This window comes from Salmo salar, chromosome 03 (genome assembly GCF_965601325.2).
Source record: "Salmo salar chromosome 03, fSalSal1, whole genome shotgun sequence".
In the NCBI taxonomy this organism is placed as follows: Eukaryota; Metazoa; Chordata; class Actinopteri; order Salmoniformes; family Salmonidae; genus Salmo; species Salmo salar.
The window spans coordinates 8,059,151-8,080,342 of record NC_138293.1 but is presented as its reverse complement, the minus strand read 5'-3'; the positions used below and the strand labels follow the sequence as shown (position 1 = coordinate 8,080,342).

At 41.7% G+C, this 21,192-nt stretch overlaps 1 protein-coding gene and 1 long non-coding RNA gene across 2 annotated transcripts; one reads left to right on the top strand and one right to left on the bottom strand.

Moving 5' to 3' along the window:
- The first annotated feature begins 90 nt into the window (after window positions 1-90).
- On the top strand, window positions 91-1,203 carry LOC145877479 (uncharacterized). Its single transcript, XR_014391785.1, has 4 exons — window positions 91-178; window positions 421-455; window positions 550-653; window positions 1,071-1,203. It is a non-coding gene; the product is annotated as an uncharacterized LOC145877479 (long non-coding RNA).
- An 8,582-nt stretch (window positions 1,204-9,785) lies between these two features.
- LOC145850509 (lectin) lies at window positions 9,786-14,151 on the bottom strand. Its single transcript, XM_082973236.1, has 6 exons — window positions 14,088-14,151; window positions 13,878-13,978; window positions 12,354-12,481; window positions 11,732-11,881; window positions 10,532-10,640; window positions 9,786-10,287 (listed from the first exon to the last, which is right to left on the bottom strand). Exons 2-6 carry the CDS (start codon window positions 13,948-13,950, stop codon window positions 10,142-10,144), a joined length of 606 nt encoding a protein of 201 aa, XP_082829362.1. The 5' UTR covers window positions 13,951-13,978; window positions 14,088-14,151; the 3' UTR covers window positions 9,786-10,141.
- Window positions 14,152-21,192: the final 7,041 nt, after the last annotated feature.

Here is a 21,192-nt window from a genome sequence, read left to right as displayed (position 1 = left end):
ATCAGCACCTGTCAATATCTTACATTGACTTTCTCCTTGTTGACTGTGAGAGTTGCCTTTATCTGCTTATGTCTATCCCAACAGAGTGCCTTTCTACCCACAATGCCTGAGGACATGCTGGCTGTCGCTCAAAGGCTTATAACACAGAGTGAAGTGGATTATGGACTCTCCTGGTACTGTAAGTACAGACATTTTGAATCCTAACCTGATAAATGCATGTACTATAACTTGAACTTTGAGTAAATCATCCGAGTTACACCTCTGTGAAATTGTATTTGTTAACATCGTGCTACAGGAAGCATATAGACAGTATAGACATATAAATTAATTGTTATTTTCAGATTCAGCTAATACAATTTTGGGTTAAAAACAATGACATTTCTGTAATAATAAGCTCAGTTTTGACTCAAATCTCAACAGCTTGTCCGAATGGTCACCCCTGTGTTGTGGATAAGGTAAGCAAAGTTCTTCATGTAAAATTGCGTTAGTTTCATATTTTATGTTCATTAGCTAAGCAAACAGCCAAATGATTTACTCACTCTATTGCAGTGTGGTCAACCCACCCATAAGGCACAATGTCTAGAGTGTAGGGCGGAGATTGGAGGGGAGAACCATGTTCCCTTGACTGGTTTCCAGAAGATGGAGCTACAGCAGTAAGTCAGCTCTCTAAGGGCCCAACATTGATATTACTGCCAAAGCATCAGAGTAGGAGTGCTGATGTAAGATCAGTTTGGCCTTTAAAATAATACTAAAGTATATGGACAGGAGGGACCTGATCCTAGACCAGCACTCCCACCACTCTTAGAAAAAGGGTTCTTCATCTATCCCCATAGGATAAGTCTTTGAAGAACCCTTTATGGTTCCAGGTAGAACCCTTTTGGTTCCATGTACAACTCTTTCCACAGAGGGTTCTACATGGAACCCCAAAGGGTCCAACCTGGAACCAAAAAGGGTTCCTACGAAGACAAGAACCCTTTTGGAACCCTTTTTTTCTTAGAGTGTTTTCTGATCCGTTTTATACATGGCTCCGGATCTCATGTCATGACCAATAACTGAACGTGTCCTCTTAGGGGAGATCTCACAAGGACTGGCCACATCCTGGGAGACCCTCAGAGGAGGGACAACCCAGACACCCTGGACACCAAAAACATGTCCCTCACCCCCTTCATCCTGGTCAGACTGCTTGGCCTTCCCTGTGGCTCAGTTGGTAGGGCATGGTGTTTGCAACGCCTGCATGGTGTGAGCAACGCCAGGGTTGTGGGTTCGATTCCCACGGGGGGCCAGTACAAAAAAAAAAAATATGCATGAAATGAAATGTATGCTTTCACTACTGTAAGTCACTCTGGATAAGAGCGTCTGCTAAATGACTAAAATGTAAATGTAAAAAATGTACTGCTCACCCACCTGGCCATGCTGAGAGGGGCCTCAGAGCAGCCACAGGTAGGCCATCTTGTCTGCCAAAGGCTGCCAACTCTTTCTGGCTTTATGGGTCCGGTGTGTGAAAGAACAGTGCCTTAATTAAGTAGGGAGTCCACCCACACTGCCAAGAGGGATTGCTTTGGTGATGAAGTTCCACTTCCTTGTATTATAAAATACATTTTACCAATAGAAATATGATAATTCATGTTATTAATTGTTCAGTGGGTTCTTTCTTGAACATATCATCAACATTAAAGTCAGATTTCATAACATTATAAATCTGATTCATAAGCATCGAGCTCTATTGACAGAGGTGCAGGTTTCTAGTAACAATTTTTGAGGATTTTATATTTTGGGGTTATTCACCTTCAAAGTTGTTTCTGCGGGTCGCTAAAAGCAAAATATGCATGACGAGCTAAATTTAAATGTAAAAGGCTTTGTATATAAAAAGCTTGGTATACAGTGGGGGAAAAAGTATTTGATCCCCTGCTGATTTTGTACGTTTGCCCACTGACAAAGAAAGGATCAGTCTATAATTTTAATGGTAGGTTTATTTGAACAGTGAGAGACAGAATAACAAAAAAATACCCAGAAAAACGCATGTAAAAAACGTTATAAATTGATTTGCATTTTAATGAGGGAAATAAGTATTCGACCCCCTCTCAATCAGAAAGATTTCCTGCTCCCAGGTGTCTTTTATACAGGTAACGAGCTGAGATTAGGAGCTCACTCTTAAAGGGAGTGCTCCTAACCGCAGCTTGTTACCTGTAAAAAAGACACCTGTCCACAGAAGCAATCAATCAGATTCCAAACTCTCCACAATGGCCAAGACCAAAGAGCTCTCCAAGGATGTCAGGGACAAGATTGTAGACCTACACAAGGCTGGAATGGGCTATAAGACCATCGCCAAGCAGCTTGGTGAGAAGGTGTCAGCATTTGGTGCGATTATTCTCAAATGGAAGAAACACAAAAGAACTGTCAATATCCCTTGGCCTGGGGCTCCATGCAAGATCTCACCTCGTGGAGTTGCAATGATCATGAGAACGGTGAGGAATCAGCCCAGAACTACACGGGAGGATCTTGTCAATGATCTCAAGGCAGCTGGGACCATAGTCACCAAGAAAACAATTGGTAACACACTACGCCGTGAATGACTGAAATCCTGCAGCGCCCGCAACGTCCCCCTGCTCAAGAATACATATACATGCCCGTCTGAAGTTTGCCAATGAACATCTGAATGACTCAAAGGACAACTGGTGAAAGTGTTGTGGTCAGATGAGACCAAAATGGAGCTCTTTGACATCAACTCAACTCGCTGTGTTTGGAGGAGAAGGAATGCTGCCTATGACCCCAAGAACACCATCTCCACTGTCAAACATGGAGGTGGAAACATTATGCTTTGGGGGTGTTTTTCATCTAAGGGGACAGGACAACTTCACCGCATCAAAGGGACGATGGACGGGGCCATGTACCGTCAAATCTTGGGTGAGAACCTCCTTCCCTCAGCCAGGGCATTGAAAATGGGTCGTGGCTGGGTATTCCAGCATGACAATGACCCAAAACACACGGCCAAGGCAACAAAGGAGTGGCTCAAGAAGAAGCACATTAAGGTCCTGGAGTGGCCAAGGGAGTCTCCAGATCTTAATCCCATAGAAAATCTGTGGAGGGAGCTGAAGGTTCGAGTTGCCAAATGTCAGCCTCGAAACCTTAATGACTTGGCAAAGATCTGCAAAGAGGAGTGGGACAAAATCCCTCCTGAGATGTGTGCAAACCTGGTGGCCAACTACAAAAAACGTCTGCCCTCTGTGATTGCCAAGAAGTGTTTTGCCACCAAGTACTAAGTCATGTTTTGCAGAGGGGTCAAATACTTATTTCCCTCATTAAAATGCAAATCATTTTATAACATTTTTGACATGCGTTTTTCTGGATTATTTTGTTGTTATTCTGTCTCTCACTGTTCAAATAAACCTACTATTAAAATTATAGAATGATCATTTCTTTGTAAGTGAGCAAACGTACAAAATCAGCAGGGGATCATATACTTTTTCCCCCCACTGTACTACTCATCTGTCATCAGATTCAACTGAGACACCTCAGGCTCCAATCTATCGGTATCTTCCACTCTTGGGCAGCCTCCGTCAGGTTTAAAGGCACACACAAAGAAGTTCTTCTGGCTACATGGTTTATCATTCCATTTGCCGGTTTTTGAGAAGATGAATAGAGATGGAGATATTAAATGAAAGAAATGATTAGTATTCTTAGAATATGTCATGATATGTCATCAACAAAAATAAAATGAAACATTTTCTTTCCTCTCATCCCCACAACACCACCTGGAATAAAAAAAAAGGTCCCAGAATATTCTAGAAGAAGTGCCAGTACTCAAGCAGTAGAAATGTAGGGGTTTCACCAGCACAATTCAAACCACAGCCAGTTATCCCTCCCCTCTCTTGCTTATTGAGCCAGTTCATCTCCATGCAACGTCCATCACCGGATGGTTGCTTGGGTTCCTGAATCCAGGCAGAGAAATCCATATTAGACCCATCGGCCCAGAGGAAGTTGCTAGCCTGTGAGAGAGAGAGAGCAGGACATATAACTGACCAAAACATAGGGGCAAGCGAGGGGGTATAACTGGTTTTGCCCACCTGCTTTTGCTGGCCAATTTGAACAGTGAACACTACTTGTTTTGAGATTCATTTTAGTCAATTAATACAGTTGCATTCTTTCCCCATACATTTTTGTCATTTAGCAGACGCTCTTATCCAGAGCGACTTATGGTAGTGAATGCATACATTTCATACATTTTATTTCTTTTTTTTCTTTGTACTGGTCCCCTGTGGGAATTGAACCCACAACCCTGGCGTTGCAAACACCATGCTCTACCAACTGAGCCACATGGGACTATACACACACTATTGATATACAGTGAGTGCACATATCATTAGGACCACCTGCTCTTTCCGTGACATCAACTGACCAGGGGAATCCAGGTTAAAGCTATGATCTCTTGTTGATGTCACTTGTTGAATCCACTTTAATCCGTATAGATGAAGGAAGGGAGACAGGTAAAAGAAGGATTTTTAAGCCTTGAGACAAATGAGACATGGATTGTGTATGTGTGCCATTCAGTGGGTGAATGGACAAGACAACTGATTTAAGGGCCTTTGAACGGGGTATGGTAGTAGGTGCCAGGCACACCTGTTTGTATCAAGAACTACAACTCTGCTGGGTTTTTCACACTCAACAGTCTCCCATGTGTATCAAGGATGGTCCACCAAGGACATCCAGCCAACTTGACACAACTGAATATTAGGAAATTGTTCCTGTTTGGTATACTCAGTGTAAATACTTATGGTAATATACTGATGGTAATATATACATGTAAACAGGAGTAATAGTGACCAGTAGCAGGATAAATAGATTAGAAATAGATAACATTCTAATGGTAATGGCAACCAATAATCAGTACACAGCAGCGTAATGGAGTAATGCATCAAATCAATAGTCGTTCTGTTACGTGAGTATTCATTTACCATTTGGGTGTGTTTGTCTCCCCCTGCTGGTTGTTTTAGATATGCCCAGTTAATGTTACCTTGACCTCTGTCATGTGACCTGGCTCATCAGGAAGTTAAGTTGTTTTAATTTAGAGCTCCTCACATTTATTGTTTCAGCCTCCTGAGGGAAAAGAGGCATTGCCGTGCCTTCTTCACGACTGTTCTGGTGTGAGAGGACCATGTTAAGTCCTCAGTGATGTGGATACCGAGGAACTTTCAGCTCTTGACCCTCTCCAAACCTCTGGTGTCCTGGAACTACACTGCCAGTTCTCTGACCTTCTTCCTGTAGGCCGTCTCATTGCCGTTGGTGACCAGGCCTACCATTGTTGTGTTGTCAGCAAACTTGATGGAGTTGGCGTCATGCGTGGCCACCAATGTTCCCTCAATTTTTTTCCGGCACTGAGCAAATTTCAGCTCTGCTGAGCACAAAATTGAATATTCAGTAACTTCCAGTGCACGTTTACTGTGAACACTGAGGCTGTATCTGCTTTAAGTTACAGCCAAGTAGGTTACTGTAGCTATTTGATCATAACTGTAATGTATACGCAGGGAGTCAGGAAACAAGTGCAGAAGGTGAGTTTAATAATAATAAACATGAATAATATACAAAACAGGAGAAGCGTACTGAATGTAACCAAAACCAATACTGCCTGATGAGTAATGCTACAGTGGGCTAGATAAAGGGTAAGTAATCAGGGTAGTGATGAAGTCCAGGTGAGACTAATGATGGGGCACAGGTGTGCATAATGATCGGTTACCAGGACCGGTGTTTAGTAAACCGGCGACATCAAGCGCCAAAGCGGGAGTAGACGTGACGATACCCCCCCCATTGACGCCCAGCTCCAGCTGAAGATTGACACCGGTCAGGGGGACAGCTCGAGGGTGAGGAGCGGGCCAGTGTGGATTGCGAAGTTGGAAATCTCAGATGACGTTGGGATCTAGAATGTCATCCATCGGAATCCAACACTGCTCCTCTGAACCTTACCCCTCCCAGTCCACCACATACTGAAGCCGACCCCCACAACATCCAAGAGGGATCTGACGGCATAGGCGGGGCTTCCCTCGATGTCCAGGGGAGGCCTCCGGAGGGGTGTCGTGGGGATGGCATCAGCCAGGGGTCCAGGAACCACCGGCCTGAGGAGGGAAACATGAAAAAAGGGTAAGATCCGGTAGTTGGTGGGGAGCTGTAATCTATATGTCACCTTGTTGACCCTCTGGAGGACCTTGAACGGCCCCATAAACCGGGGGCTCAGCTTCATACAGGACAGGCGGAGTGGGAGGTTCCTGGTGGAGAGCCAGACGCGATCACCAGGATGGAACACGGGAGCCTCACTACGGTGGCGATCCACCTGCTCCTTCTGGCGGCGGACGATGCGCTGGAGCCTCACTTGGGCATCGTTCCAAACATTTTCTGCGTGCCTGAACCACTCGTCAACCGCAGGAGCTTCGGTCTGGCTCGGGGTCTATTTAGCCATGGCTGGCTGATAACCCAGAACACACTGGAAGGGAGTCAGCCCGGTGGAGGAGTGACGCAATGAATTCTGGGCGTACTCGGAAGGAATCGTGCCCGCTCCCCCTGCCTCTCCTAGCAGTGACTCTTCAGGAACCTCCCCAGCTCCTGGTTCATCCTCTCCACCTGCCCGTCAGACTGAGGCCGGTACCCGGAAGTGAGGCTGACCGTGACCCCCAGCTTCTCCATGAAGGCTTTCCATACCCGTGATGTGAATTGGGCACCACGGTCAGAGACGATGTCCTCCGGAAGGCCATAGTTCCGGAAGACCTGCTGGAACAGTACCTCAGCGACCTGGAGAGTGGTAGGGAGACCACAGAGAGGGATAAAACAACAGGATTTAGACAATCTGTCCACAACAACCATAATAGTGGTGAAACCATCAGATGGAGGGAGATCAGTACCCCAGTTGTTGACATTAACCTGTTTAACCACTTGTCCTTCAGACAAGGAGGTGACTGAAAATTGTGTTGTTGTTTGATGCAAGAAACCACTTTACAAAATAGAATGCATTATTACAGAGAGTCAGACAAATTATGCTACACTCTGCCTATTGGCTACTTAACTTATTCAAGCCTGTCTCAAAATACAACACTGCCCCTTTAAGACATAAAAATGCTCTTTACTTGACTTGCTTTTCAAAGATGAAAAGAAATGTAAACGTTTTGTGCTCTTGTAGGAAGCAATCCCTCCCATATTGCTGACTACAAATGATCTATAACTTGGCTAATAACTCACTAACTGGCAAAGGATATGAACAAAATGTGCACATGTGGCTACATGCAGCTCTCACTGTGATCTCTAAACAAGCACATCTACTCACGACCACAGCTGTAAACACAGTCCAGATCAAAGTAAATGGCACAAATCCATATATGGCAATGGTCTATTTGCATATAGGCCTACTGCAGCTCTGATTGGTTATGCCTCACCAGTCTGTGTAGAGTACGGGCTGAGTCGTGCGTGTCAATCATATCTGTTCTACATGTTGCACTTCTATCTGAACATTCTGAAACGTTATGTCCTCTGATTTCAGCCTTTCATAATATACTGTAATCATTATCTTCATCCTCCTGGTCAGCTACTCCTCCCACACATTACACCAATAGACATTAGGGTGTATTGGTATTTGTCCCCATCAGCCTGCTAAATATTGGTATGATGCCAGGTCCAAAAAATGTCAGGCAAAGATTATTGGTGAATGAAGATATTTGTAGCAATGCATGATGTCTCAAATTAAAATAACTGAAGCAATATCAACATCATTCATTATGAAAATAGATTCACAAAGAGCAAGAAATCGATGTACAGAAGTCTCAAGTACACTGTGTTTAGCCTTTTTAATCACAGTCCTTTTTGTAAAATCTTGACTGTGATGGAAATCTTGAACTGACAAAGGCTTTGTCTTTGAACCATGGGCTTTCTCTAACATTTTGTAGAGTTTTGGTGTGGTTGTGATGTCTGAGACTAAGCTATAAGGCGAAAGGTATCTGACAGTGCAGAGGTACTGGTGAGGCTATGGGAGAACAGACAGACAGAGACCAAGCATGAGGACAGAAGCAGTTGGGGGGCCATGACAACTCTTCTGGATTTTATCATGATGATCAATTTGAATAGTGAAGACAAGCAGCTGTTATAGTGTCTTTAGTTTAGCTGCATTTTAGCCTTCAAAAGTGGTTCAGACCCACATTTTAGGAGATAAGGCTAGATAAGGCAGTTGCCTAAACCTGATTGCACTGCATTCCCCAGCACCTGCATTTTAGAGCCAACCTCACTCTCACCTTGATTTCAATTGCACAGTCAAAAATTACTCTTGTACCATTAGTGGAAGAGCAAGTTGTGTTTCAGCTGCGGTTTGTGGCTGAACTAACCTCATGAACATGTTTTAGGACAAATAAACCATCATTTATCAAGGAATGTAAAACTCATTCTCTACACATTATCTTACTACAATTTATTTCACATTGACATAATAATAATAATAATATAATGTGCCATTTAGCAGACACTTTTATCCAAAGCGTCTTACAGTCATGCGTGAATACATTTTACATGTGGGTGGTCCCAGGAATCAAACCCACTACCCTGGTGTTACAAGCACCCTGCTCTACCAACTGAGCAATTTTGAAAGTCGTACACCCTTATAATACTAGGCTGTGCCATGCAGGGCAATTTTGTAGACAGATGTCCTAAATGATCAACTCTAAATTGAACAGGGTAATATATTAACTCTCACCATCGAAAACAAGACTAGGTTAGCCTAGGCTACAGTGGAAGTCCAATATTTCTTTAGCATTTCCATGTAAAACAAGGCTATTCATTAGAAATCATTCAATTATGGAAACATCTTCATTTACAATCATTTCTGTAGCCTAATTTCACCAATCGAGCTCCATAAAATAGAAACCTGGAAGGCAAATAATACAAATGTTTTCATGTAACTACAATCTCATCTTTATTTAGGCTACATTAATCCTTGCAATTCCACATGAGAAACCCTCGTGTTTATAAGGAATCACAGCATTTGTACAATTTGACAGTTTACCTGTAATGAGGGCGAAGTCTGCAATTCTAATAACAAGATAAACATATTTTGGCCATATGTAAAGAAGCACGCCACATTGGTTCATGTGTCTAAAACCGCACCGGCCCCCTTCCCATTATTTATCAGAGGTTGCTGATTGGACAGACACTTGACTTGTTAACAGTTTTGCAGCAATTCAGCTGAACTCATTCTTGTTTGGACAGAGCAATCACGTTTAACCTAATGCACAGCTGCGCTCTAAACCAACGATGTGACTGATTTGAGTATAATCTTTCTAAAGCAGAGCTAAGCTAACGACGCTACAATAGCGTCTACTTGTTTTTAAAATAAGTGGCCTTGCGTGAAAATGTATTGAAGTCCAATCACTCATGCTCTCTGTTTGGGTGCACTACTCCAACAGGGCAATGAATGGGAAGGTATGGGATTTCATTCTAAATCTATGGGTTCAACCTATTGTCCATCTCTAACCTGTCAAGGCTGCTTCAGCCCCTCACTCTGATGCAGCATCCTTTAATCTTATAGTGGATGTTAACTAAAGTATCATCTATTCGTGGCATGTTGTCCCAACCAGCACATATCCATTTAGGGAATTGAATTGGGTTCATCTCATTTGAAGTGCATTACTTACTGTCTGTCTACATAGTAAGTGAATAGTTGTGGTAAATGTATAGGCCTACAGCTGCATGAGGAATCACAAGAGGGAATTGTGGAGACACTTGTTGAATCGCCAGTTTAGAAAAGAGAGGGAGGTCATGGATAAGATGGATGAAAATATTCATTTTTATTTGCTAACCAAGCAATGCGTAATGTCTCATCTTCCAAACAACTGAAGCAATATCAACACCATTCATCCAGAAAATAGATTGGGTTACATTGTTTTCTGACAAAATATAGTATTCTCAAATGCAATGTGTTTAGAATATTCAAATACAACCAGTATCAGAAATTCATACTTTGGGTGGATTGAAACTGACTGTGATGTGGAAATCTTTAATCCAACAAAAGCTTTGTCTTTGAGCCATGGGTTTTCTCTAACGTTTTACAGGGTCCTGGTGTCGTTGTGATGTCTGAGACTAAAGCTATATAAGGCAAAGCATATCTGACAGGTATATACTACTCATCTGTCATCGGATTCAACTGAGACACCTCAGGCTCCAATCTATCGGTATCTTCCACTCTTGGGCAGCCTCCGTCAGGTTTAAAGGCACACACAAAGAAGTTCTTCTGGCTACATGGTTTATCATTCCATTTGCCGGTTTCTGAGAAGATGAATAGAGATGGAGACGTTAAATGAAAGAAATGTATAGTATTCTTAGAATATGTCATGATATGTCAGAAACAAAAATAAAATGAAACATTTTCTTGCCTCCCACCCCCACAACACCTTTTGGAATAAAAAAAAAGGTCCCAGAATATTCTAGAAGAAGTGCCAGTACTCAAGCAGTAGAAATGTAAAGGTTTCACCAGCACAATTCCAACCACAGCCAGTTATCCCTTGCTTACCGAACAAGTTCATCTCCATGCAACGTCCATCACCGGATGGTTGCTTGGGTTCCTGAATCCAGGCAGAGAAATCCATATTAGACCCATCGGTCCAGAGGAAGTTGCTAGCCTGTGAGAGAGAGAGAGCAGGACATATAACTGACCAAAACATAGGGGCAAGCAAGGGGGTATAACTGGTGTTGCCCACCTGCTTTTGCTAATGATGGCCAATTTGAACAGTGAACACTACTTGTTTTGAGATTCATTTTAGTCAGTTCATATTAGTGATGGGCACCGATATCAAAAAGTTGATGTCAATACAGTTGCATTTTTTCCCCAAACAATATTGATATACAATGAGTGTAAACAACATTAGGAACACCTGCTCTTCCCATGACATAGACTGACCAGGTGAATCCAGGTTAAAGCTATGATCCCTTATCGATGTCACTTGTTAAATATACTTACATTTGTATAGATGAAGGAAGGGAGACAGGCTAAAGAAGGATTTTTAAGCCTTGAGACAATTGAGTCATGGATTGTGTATATGTGCCATTCAGAGGGTGAATGGACAAGACAAAATATTTAGGTGCCTTTGAACGAGGTATGGTAGTAGGTGGCAGGCGCACTGGTTTGAGTGTGTGAATAAAAGTAACACTGCTTGGTTTTTCATGCTCAACAGTTTCCCGTGTGTATCAAGAATGGTCCACCACCCAAAGGACATCCAGCCAACTTGACACAACTGTGGGAAGCATTGGAGTCAACATTTCCCTTGCCAGCATCCCTGTGGAATGCTTTCAAAACCAATATTAGGAAGGTGTTCCTAATGTTTATACACTCAGTGTATATACTGGCTTCATGACAACCTTGCAACCACATGAATGTTCACTTTTCTGTTGACTTCCACGGTTCTATGAAGTCTAGACAACGGCTTGCTGATTGCCCATTGGACCAGGTGTGAATGTTCTAGAAGCCTAAACCCACCCAACCAGTTTCCATCCATTGTCGATGGCCCAATAGCAGGCAATTATGTATGCTCAGTTGAGAGCCTGTGAGAAGGTCTGTAAGAGGCACAATCATGTATACCCTTTTACATAAAAGTGTATGTTAACAGGAAGGGATAAACCAATATCACGATATGCCTTGCTCATATTGATACATCAAGCAATATCGATATCATGGATTTTGGTGCCCACCACTAGTTCTTATGATTATTAACACCTGTGAAGGGTCAGTTAGTGCATAACCACCGAGCCAGATGCGAGGGTTTGGTCGGCTGCTCCACTGAGTGAATTCATCCAGGGCATTGTTTTCCTCAGCATTGTGGGTTGATACCAGATGAGCACCAGTCTTCACAGATTTGCAGTGATTCTGTGTGATGTAGACATTAAGGAAACAGAGAAAACATATTTAGAGTTGGATTAATATTGATGATGCTTTGAGAGTTACTTATGGAGGTAAAATCACACAGCAGATATAGACCCAGTGGGCACAAACTTGTTAAATCAAATCAAAGTTGTTACCATGTCGTTTCAATCAAAAAATCTATGTTTTTCCTTCTGATGACATTGAATCAATGTGGAAAACTGGTTGGATTAGGAAAAAGTCATTAGCGTACAGTACAGGAATTTAGGATTTTTTTTCACCCAAAGTTTAACCTAAATCCAATGACATGGTTCAAATTGTTGTTTATTTCACTTTGAATTCACGATACTTGACAACTCAATCCATCAAAACTAGATGTGACATCTGTGCCCAGTGGTGAGGTACACTACTGTATGTCTACCTTTAACTGAGACATCATGGATACGTGGGATAAAACCTGAGAGAAGTCTGAATTTACCTCAGCTGACGTATAGTCCAACATCTGGTTGAAGTGCTTAATACAGTAGGACCCCAGTTTGTACCAAGCAGCATGACCAGTGCATTGCTCAATGACATAATTCTCTAGTAGTTTAACTGTTGAATTATCTAAAAGAGGGAGAACAAGAGAGATAGGAGAGAGAAAACAAGTGATACAAACAGACAGAGCTAATAATATAGCAAGTAAAACAGAGGTAAGGCTGTAGGGGAGAGTGGGGTACGTTGTGCCAACGGGTTAGTTGAGCAACCCCTTGTTTCTAGGAAACCATACACGACATTAATTAAATGAATGTGACCAAACATTTAGGAAGTGGTCATCATTTCATGAAGGAAGAAACATGGAGAAAGTGTTGCTAGTTCCAAAAAACGGAATTCCACAAAGTCAAATAAATGTATTGTGTTATAGATTTCATGGTGCTTGTATCTAAAACAAAATAGGTTGTTTTAAGACTCTTTCATATATCAGTTGGGGTCTCTATAAGCAACAATATGAGGTCCTAAACCTAGCATGAAAGTGCATCCCTGTAGCTGCATGAGCTAATACAGTCAAAATGGTTGCTTTGGGGTAAATTGTGTCATTTGGCCAGGGACAAGTTAAGCCAATAGCTCAACACACCCCATACAAATGCTAATTACATTTAGTCAGTTTTATACATAATATGCATAGTATTTTTTCCATTTGTCATGCATATGAACTCAAGGTAGTGTCTGCTCTGTAGCAATAAAAATGCACGATCATGCCCCGTGTATACAAATGCAAAACAAGCAGGGGTCTAGCCTCCCTTGAGGTTCTTGAAAGAGCAGCCAAGGAAGTGAGAGAAGGGAAAAAGTCCATTCAAGCAGCAGTTAGGGAGGAAAAATTGACAGAGTGACACTGAAGAGGAACATTGACAAACAAGAAAACAAACATGTTCCTGTGAGAAAGAGAGGCTTTGATAGAGTCTGATAGAGTCATGACATGGAGTCTGATCTTATTAAACATATCAAGAATCCGGCAGACATTTTCATGGGTTTAGTAGACTCAAATGTAGAGAACTTGCCTATGAATTGGCACAACATCCCCGTTCAAGACAACTGGCGGCTCAACTTACCCATTCTCTATTACCCCATACCCTGAGACCTCTTTTTTTGGACAAGCTATGTTTTCAAAACTGTTATGTTTACATGAATTCTGATTATTTCCAGGGATACACAACATCTTGAGATATATGTAGATATATTTGTTAGAAAGAATACTATGATGTAGTGATGCTGAATGTAAAAAATGACTCAACATACCCCCTACCACTTCTGAGTAGTTTACATTAGAAATATGTTACTCTGTGACTTAAGTCAATTCCTTATAAACAGACTATCTTAACTGGAAATGTTTAACCAACCTCTTTCATAATTTGGTTATTTTACCCCTAAAGACAATTAAAACTGAAAACAACACCACTTCCAAACTCAAAGTATACAGTAGCCACTCTGGGTTTGACATGATCATGATAGCATTGATGCTCACCTGCAAAGGTATGGGGGCAGGGGTGGGCAGAGGCCCCGAGGAACATCATCGCCAGAACGAGTAGGACCTTCATCTTGTCTTCTGTCTGTCTGTCTCTCTATCTGTTTGTTTGTATTGATTAACACAGGTGAAAGAGCATAAGTTAGCTAAAGGAGAAAAATAAAAGATTGATGCAAAAAATGGATACAAGAAGTAAAACAATTGTCTTACCAAAGTGTGAACTCTTTCTTTTCTATTCTTTTGACTTTCTAATTCTTTCACTCACCGCTCTCTGCTTTTATAGTGTATCTGTCTCATACCCCTCCTCTATCTCCTCTTCACCTCTGCATGCTTCCTTGTTTGTCTCTATCCTTATAAGGTCTGTTGTTTTGGTTTGTTTTTAATTCAGTACCTTATGAGTACAATTAACCATTTAAAAGCATTTCAGAAGATATGACAAAATGTCATAACAACGAAGAAAGTTCATCATATTTTATCATCTTAAAATGTAGTAGCCTATTGAGCATATTTGAAGTTAGGCTTATCATGAAGTGGAGTTGTGCATTCCAACACAATATTGGCCCGCTAGAGAGAAGAGATGTGTCAATTATAATTTTATGTTGGTATATTTATTTGACGTTAGATTGTTGAATAGAAGACATGTTCACTGGCTTTAACTGGGTTCATGTCAACATTTAATGTATTTTTTATGTAACCTTCATTTAACCAGGCCAAATAGAACACATAGATTCTGAAGGATTTGACAAATAAGCAAAGTGTTTTGCATTGCTATTTTGAATGACATTTTCAAATCAAACTTTATTTACACAACGTTAGCATTTGGAGACAATGGGCAGGTCAACAAAAGCATGGATCGCAGTCTTAGACTGCTTACAAGGTAAGGAAACCAATATTACATTTTGTGATTTGAGTGAACTATCCCATTAAGACAGAGTTGAGTTGGGATATTTACTCACTCATGGCATCATTGGACTGTCCTGTTTTTTTGGTTTTTATCTTTATGCTCTGCATAGGCCTATGGCACCTGGTAACCCTAGGCCTTGACCTGAGTAGTTCACAACAGATGTGTGTGGGGTTTGAAAAGAACAGGGATAAATGCACAATATTACAGATTGATTTGGTCTGTGAAACTATTCATTAATATGCAAACTCAACTCTGTTTTAATCTTAGATATCAAATGGACACGTTTGTGGCTGCATCACATCCGGCCGTGGTTGGGAGTCCCATAGGGCGGTGCACAATTGGCCCAGCATCGTCCGAGTTTGGCTGGGGTAGGCCATCATTGTACATAAGAATTTGTTCTTAAAACTGACTTGCCTAGTTAAATAAAAATAACAAAAATATTAATAATAATCTGTTCTACACAACGCATTTCTATCTGAACATTTCATAATATACTGTAATCATTAACTTCACCCTCCTGGTCAGCTACTCCTCCCACACATTACACCAATAGACATTAGGGTGTATTGGTATTTGTCCCCATCGGATTCCTAAATATTGGTATAAGGCCAGGTCCAAAAAAGTCGGGCAAAGATTATTGATGAATGAAGATATTTGTAGCAATGCATGATGTCTCAAATTAAAATAACTGAAGCAATATCAACATCATTCATTATGAAAATAGATTCACAAAGAGCAAGAAATCGATGTACAGAAGTCTCAAGTACACTGTGTTTAGCCTTTTTAATCACAGTCCTTTTTGTAAAATCTTGACTGTGATGGAAATCTTGAACTGACAAAGGCTTTGTCTTTGAACCATGGGCTTTCTCTAACATTTTGTGGAGTTTTGGTGTGGTTGTGATGTCTGAGACTAAGCTATAAGGTGAAAGGTATCTGACAGTGCAGAGGTACTGGTGAGGCTATGGGAGAACAGACAGACAGAGACCAAGCATGAGGACAGAAGCAGTTGGGGGGCCATGACAACTCTTCTGGATTTTATCATGATGATCAATTTGAATAGTGAACACAAGCAGCTGTTATAGTGTCTTTAGTTTAGCTGTGTTTTAGCCTTCAAAAGTGGTTCAGACCCACATTTTAGGAGATAAGGCTAGATAAGGCAGTTGCCTAAACCTGATTGCACTGCATTCCCCAGCACCTGCATTTTAGAGCCAACCTCACTCTCACCTTGATTTCAATTGCACAGTCAGAAACCACTTACGTACCATTCGTTTTTGAGCAATTTGTGTTTCAGCTGCGGTTTGTGCCTGAACTATTGTCATGAGCAGGTTTTGGAACGATAAATATATTTTATCAAGGAATGTAAGACTCATTCTCTACACATTATGTTATTTAGATTCAACATTTATTCATTTCACCTTGACGTAATAATAATATAATATAATGTGCCATTTAGCAGACATTTTTATCCAAAGCATTTCCCAGTCATGCGTGAATACATTTTAAGTAATGGTGGTCCCAGGAATCAAACCCACTACCCTGGCATTACAAGCGCCCTGATCTACCAACCGAGCAATTTTGAAAGACGTGCACCCTTATAATACTAGGCTGTGCCATGCCAGTCTCTGTTTGGGTGCACTACTCCAACAGGGCAATGAATGGGAAGGTATGGGATCCATTCTAAATCTATGGGTTCAACCTATTGTCCATCTCTAACCTGTCAAGGCTGCTTCAGCCCCTCACTCTGATGCAGCATCCTTTAATCTTATAGTGGATGTTAACTAAAGTATCATCTATTCGTGGCATGTTGTCCCAACCAGCACATATCAAATCAAATCAAAATTGATTTGTCACATGCGCCGAATACAACAGGTGTAGGTAGACCTTAGCGTGAAATGCTTGCTTACTAAGCCAACAATGCAGTTCAAGAAATAGAGTTAAGAAAATATTTACTAAATAAACTCAATTAAAAAATACAATAAAAAGTAACACAATAAAATAACAATATAGAGGCTATATACAGGGGGTACCGGTACCGAGTCAATGTGCGGGGGTTCAGGTTAGTTGAGGTCATTTGTACACGTAGGTAGGGGTAAATTGGCTATGCATAGATAATAACAACGAGTAGCAGCAGTGTAAAAACAAATCGTTCGGGTGGCCATTTGATTAATTGTTCAGCAGTCTTATGGCTTAGGGGTAGAAGCTGTTAAGGAGCCTTTTGGACCTAGACTTGGCGCTCCGGTACCGCTTGCCGTGCGGTAGCAGAGAGAACAGTCTATGACTTGGGTGACTGGAGTCTTTGACAATTTTTTGGGCTTTCCTCTGACACCGCTTAGTATATAGGTCCTGGATGGCAGGAAGCTTGGTCCCAGTGATGTACTGGGCTTTACGCATACCCTCTGCAGCGCATTACGGTCGAATGTCGAGCAGTTGCAGTACCAGGCGTTGATGCAACCGGTCAGGATGCTCTCGATGGTGCAGCTGTAGATTTTTTTGAGGATCTGGGGACCCATGCTAAATCTTTTCAGTCTCCTGAGGGGGAAAAGGTGTTGTCGTGCCCTCTTCAAGACTGTCTTGGTGTGTTTAGAACATGATAGTTTGTTGGTGATGTGGACACCAAGGAACTTGAAACTCTCCAGCTGCTCCACTACAGCCCTGTCGATGTGAATGGGGGCGTGTTCGGTCCTCCTTTTCCTGTAGTCCACGATCGTCTCCTTTGTCTTGCTCACGTTGAGGGAGAGGTTGTTGTCCTGGCACCACCCTGCCAGGTCTCTGACCTCGTCCCTATAGGCTATCTCATCGTTGTCGGTGATGTTATTTGACAACTCAGTCAAATGTTAAATCAAAACTAGATGTTGAACTGACGTCTGTGCCCAGTGGTGAGGTACGCTACTGTATGTCTACCTTTAACTGAGACATCATGGGTATGTGGGATAAAACCTGAAAGAAGTCTGAATTTACCTCAGCTGACGTATAGTCCAACCTCTGGTTGAAGTGCTTAACACAGTAGGACCCCAGTTTGTACCAAGTAACATGGCCAGGGCATTGCTCAAATACAAAATCTTTGCTTGGGTCAACTGTTGCCTGATCTAAAAGAGTGAGAACAAGGGAGATAGGAGAAAGAAAATAAGTGATATTTAGGAAGAGGTCATCATTTCATGGAGTCTGTGAAGGAAGAAACCACATGGAAAAAGTGTTGTTAGTTCCAAAAAACAGATTTTCACAAAGTCAAATAAATGTATTGTGTTGTAGGTTTCATGGTGCTTGTATCCAAACCAAAGTAGATAATTTAAAGACTGTTTCATACATTAGTTGGGGTCTCTATAAGCTACAATATGAGGACCTGAACCTAGCATAAAAGTGCATCCCTGTAGCTGTGCGAGCTAATACAGTCAAAATGGTTGCTTTGGGGTAATTGTGTGATTTGGCCAGGGGCAAGTTAAGCCAATAAATAGCTCAGTACATTAACAAACAAGAAAACAAACATGTTCCTGTGAGAAAGAGAGGCTTTGATAGAGTCTGATAGAGTCATGACATGGAGTCTGATCTTATTAAACATATCAAGAATCCGGCAGACATTTTCATGAGCTTAGTAGACTCAAATGTAGAGAACTTGCCTATGAATTGGCACAACATCCCCGTTCAAGACAACTGGCGGCTCAACTTACCCATTCTCTATTACCCCATACCCTGAGACCTCTTTTTTTGGACAAGCTATGTTTTCAAAACTGTTATGTTTACATGAATTCTGATTATTTCCAGGGATACACAACATCTTGAGATATATGTAGATATTTTTGTTAGAAAGAATACTATATTTCCCCTGACATAGTGATGCTGAATGTAAAAAATAGCTCAACATTAAAGTGAAAAGCCATATCTCAGACTGGCCAATAAAAATATAAGATTAAGATGGGCAAAATAACACAGACACTGGACAGAGGAACTCTGCCTAGAAGGCCAGCATCCCGGAGTCGCCTCTTCACTGTTGATGTTGAGACTGGTGTTTTACAGGTACTATTTAATGAAGCTGCCAGTTGAGGACTTGTGAGGCATCTGTTTCTCAAACTAGACACTCTAATGTACTTGTCCTCTTGCTCAGTTGTGTACCGAGGCCTCCCACTCCTCTTTCTATTCTGATTAGAGCCAGTTTGCGCTGTTCTGTGAAGGGAGAGGTTCACAGCGTTGTACCAGATCTTCAGTTTCTTGGCAATTTTTTGCATGGAATAGACATAATTTCCTCAAACAAGAATAGACTGACGACTTTCAGAAGAAAGTTATCTTGTTAGGGACAGGGGGCAGCATTGGGAAGCTTGGATGAAGGAGGTGCCCAATGTAAACTGCCTGTTACTCAGGCCCAGAAGCTAAGATATGCATATAATTGGTAATATTGGATAGAAAACACTCTAACGTTTCCAAAACGGTTAAAATAATGTCTGTGAGTATAACAGAACTGATATGGCAGGCGAAAACCTGAGACAAATCCATCCAGGAAGTGGAAATATTTTGATGTGGCTGTTTTTCAATTCAATGCCTATACAGAATGTAATGGGTTAGGACCCAGATTGCAGTTCCTATGGCTTCCACTAGATGTCAACAGTCTTTAGACATGCTTTCAGGCTTTTATTTTGAAAAACGATGAGTAAAAAGACCTTTTGGTCAGTGGACAGGGGAAGTAGGCAGAGCTGGATTGGGCGCGTGACTGTGGGCGCGCCGTTCGTTGTTTTTCCTTTCTATTGAAAATGATATTGTCTGGTTGAAATATTATTGATTATTTAGACAATAGACAACCTGAGGATTAATTATAAACATTGTTTGACATCTTTCGACGAACTTTACCGGTACTATTAGGATGTATTCGTCTGCCTGTTGTGACCGCCTTTGAGCCAGTGGATTACTGAACAAAACGCACCAACAAAACTGAGTTTTTTGGATATAAAGAGGGACTTTATCGAACAAAACAAACATTTATTGTGTAACAGGGAGTCTTGTGAGGGCAACCAGATGAAGATTATCAAAGGTAAGTGATTCATTTTATCGATATTTCTGACTTTCTGACTCCTCTACTTGGCTGGAAAATGTTTGTATGCTTTTGTAAGCGGGGCACTGTCCAAAGATAATCGCATGGTATGCTTTCGCCGTAAAGCCTTTTTGAAATCTGACACAGCGGCTGGATTAACAAGAAGTAAATCTTTAAGCCGATGTATAACACTTGTATCATTATGAATGTTTATTATTACTATTTCTGTCATTTGAATTTGGCGCTCTGCAATTTCACCGGATGTTGTCTTTCCCAGAGAGGTTATTTGTTTCTGGCCATTTTGAGCCTGTAATCGAACCCACAAATCCACCCTACCTCCACCCTACCTGACACCCTAGACCCACTCCAATTTGCTTACCGCCCCAATAGGTCCACAGACGATGCAATTGCAATCACACTGGAAACTTCAGGAAACAGCAGAGGGAGCACCCCCCATCCACATCGACGGGACAGTAGTGGAGAAGGTGGGAAGTTGTTTAAGTTCCTCGGCATACACATCACGGACAAACTGAAATGGTCAACCCACATAGACAGTGTAGTGAAGAAGGCGCAACAGCGCCTGTCACCGAAAACACTCACAAACCTGTCCTGTCACCGAAAACACTCACAAACTTTTACAGATGCACAATCGAGAGCATCCTGTCGGGCTGTATCACCGCCTGGTATGGCAACTGCTCCGCCCACAACCGTAAGGCTTTCCAGAGGGTAGTGAGGTCTGCACAACGCATCACCGGGGGCAAACTACCTGCCCTCCAGGACACTTACACCACCCGATGTCACAGGAAGGCCAAAAAGATCACCAAGGACAACAACCACCTGAGCCACTGCCTGTTCACCCCGCTATCATCCAGAAGGCGAGGTCAGTACAGGTGCATCAAAGCTGGGACCGAGAGACTGAAAAACAGCTTCTATCTCAAGGACATCAGACTGTTAAACAACCATGACTAACATTGAGTAGCTGCTGCCAACATACTGACTCAATCTCTAGCCACTTTAATAATAAAAAATTGGATGTAATAAATGTTTCACTAGTCACTTAAACAATGCCACTTTATATAATGTTTACATACCCTACATTACTCATCTCATATGTATATACTGTACTCTATACCATCTGCTGCATCTTGCCAACGCAGCACGGCCATCGCTCATCTATATATTTATATGTACATATTCTTATTCATTCCTTTACACTTGTGTGTGTATAAGGTAGATGTTGTGAAATTGTTAGATTACTTGTTAGATATTACTGCACGGTCGGAACTAGAAGCACAAGCATTTCGCTACACTCGCATTAACATCTGCTAACCATGTGTTTGATGCTCCAGATACTCAACTAGTCTAAAGAAGGCCAGTTGTATTGCTTCTTTAAT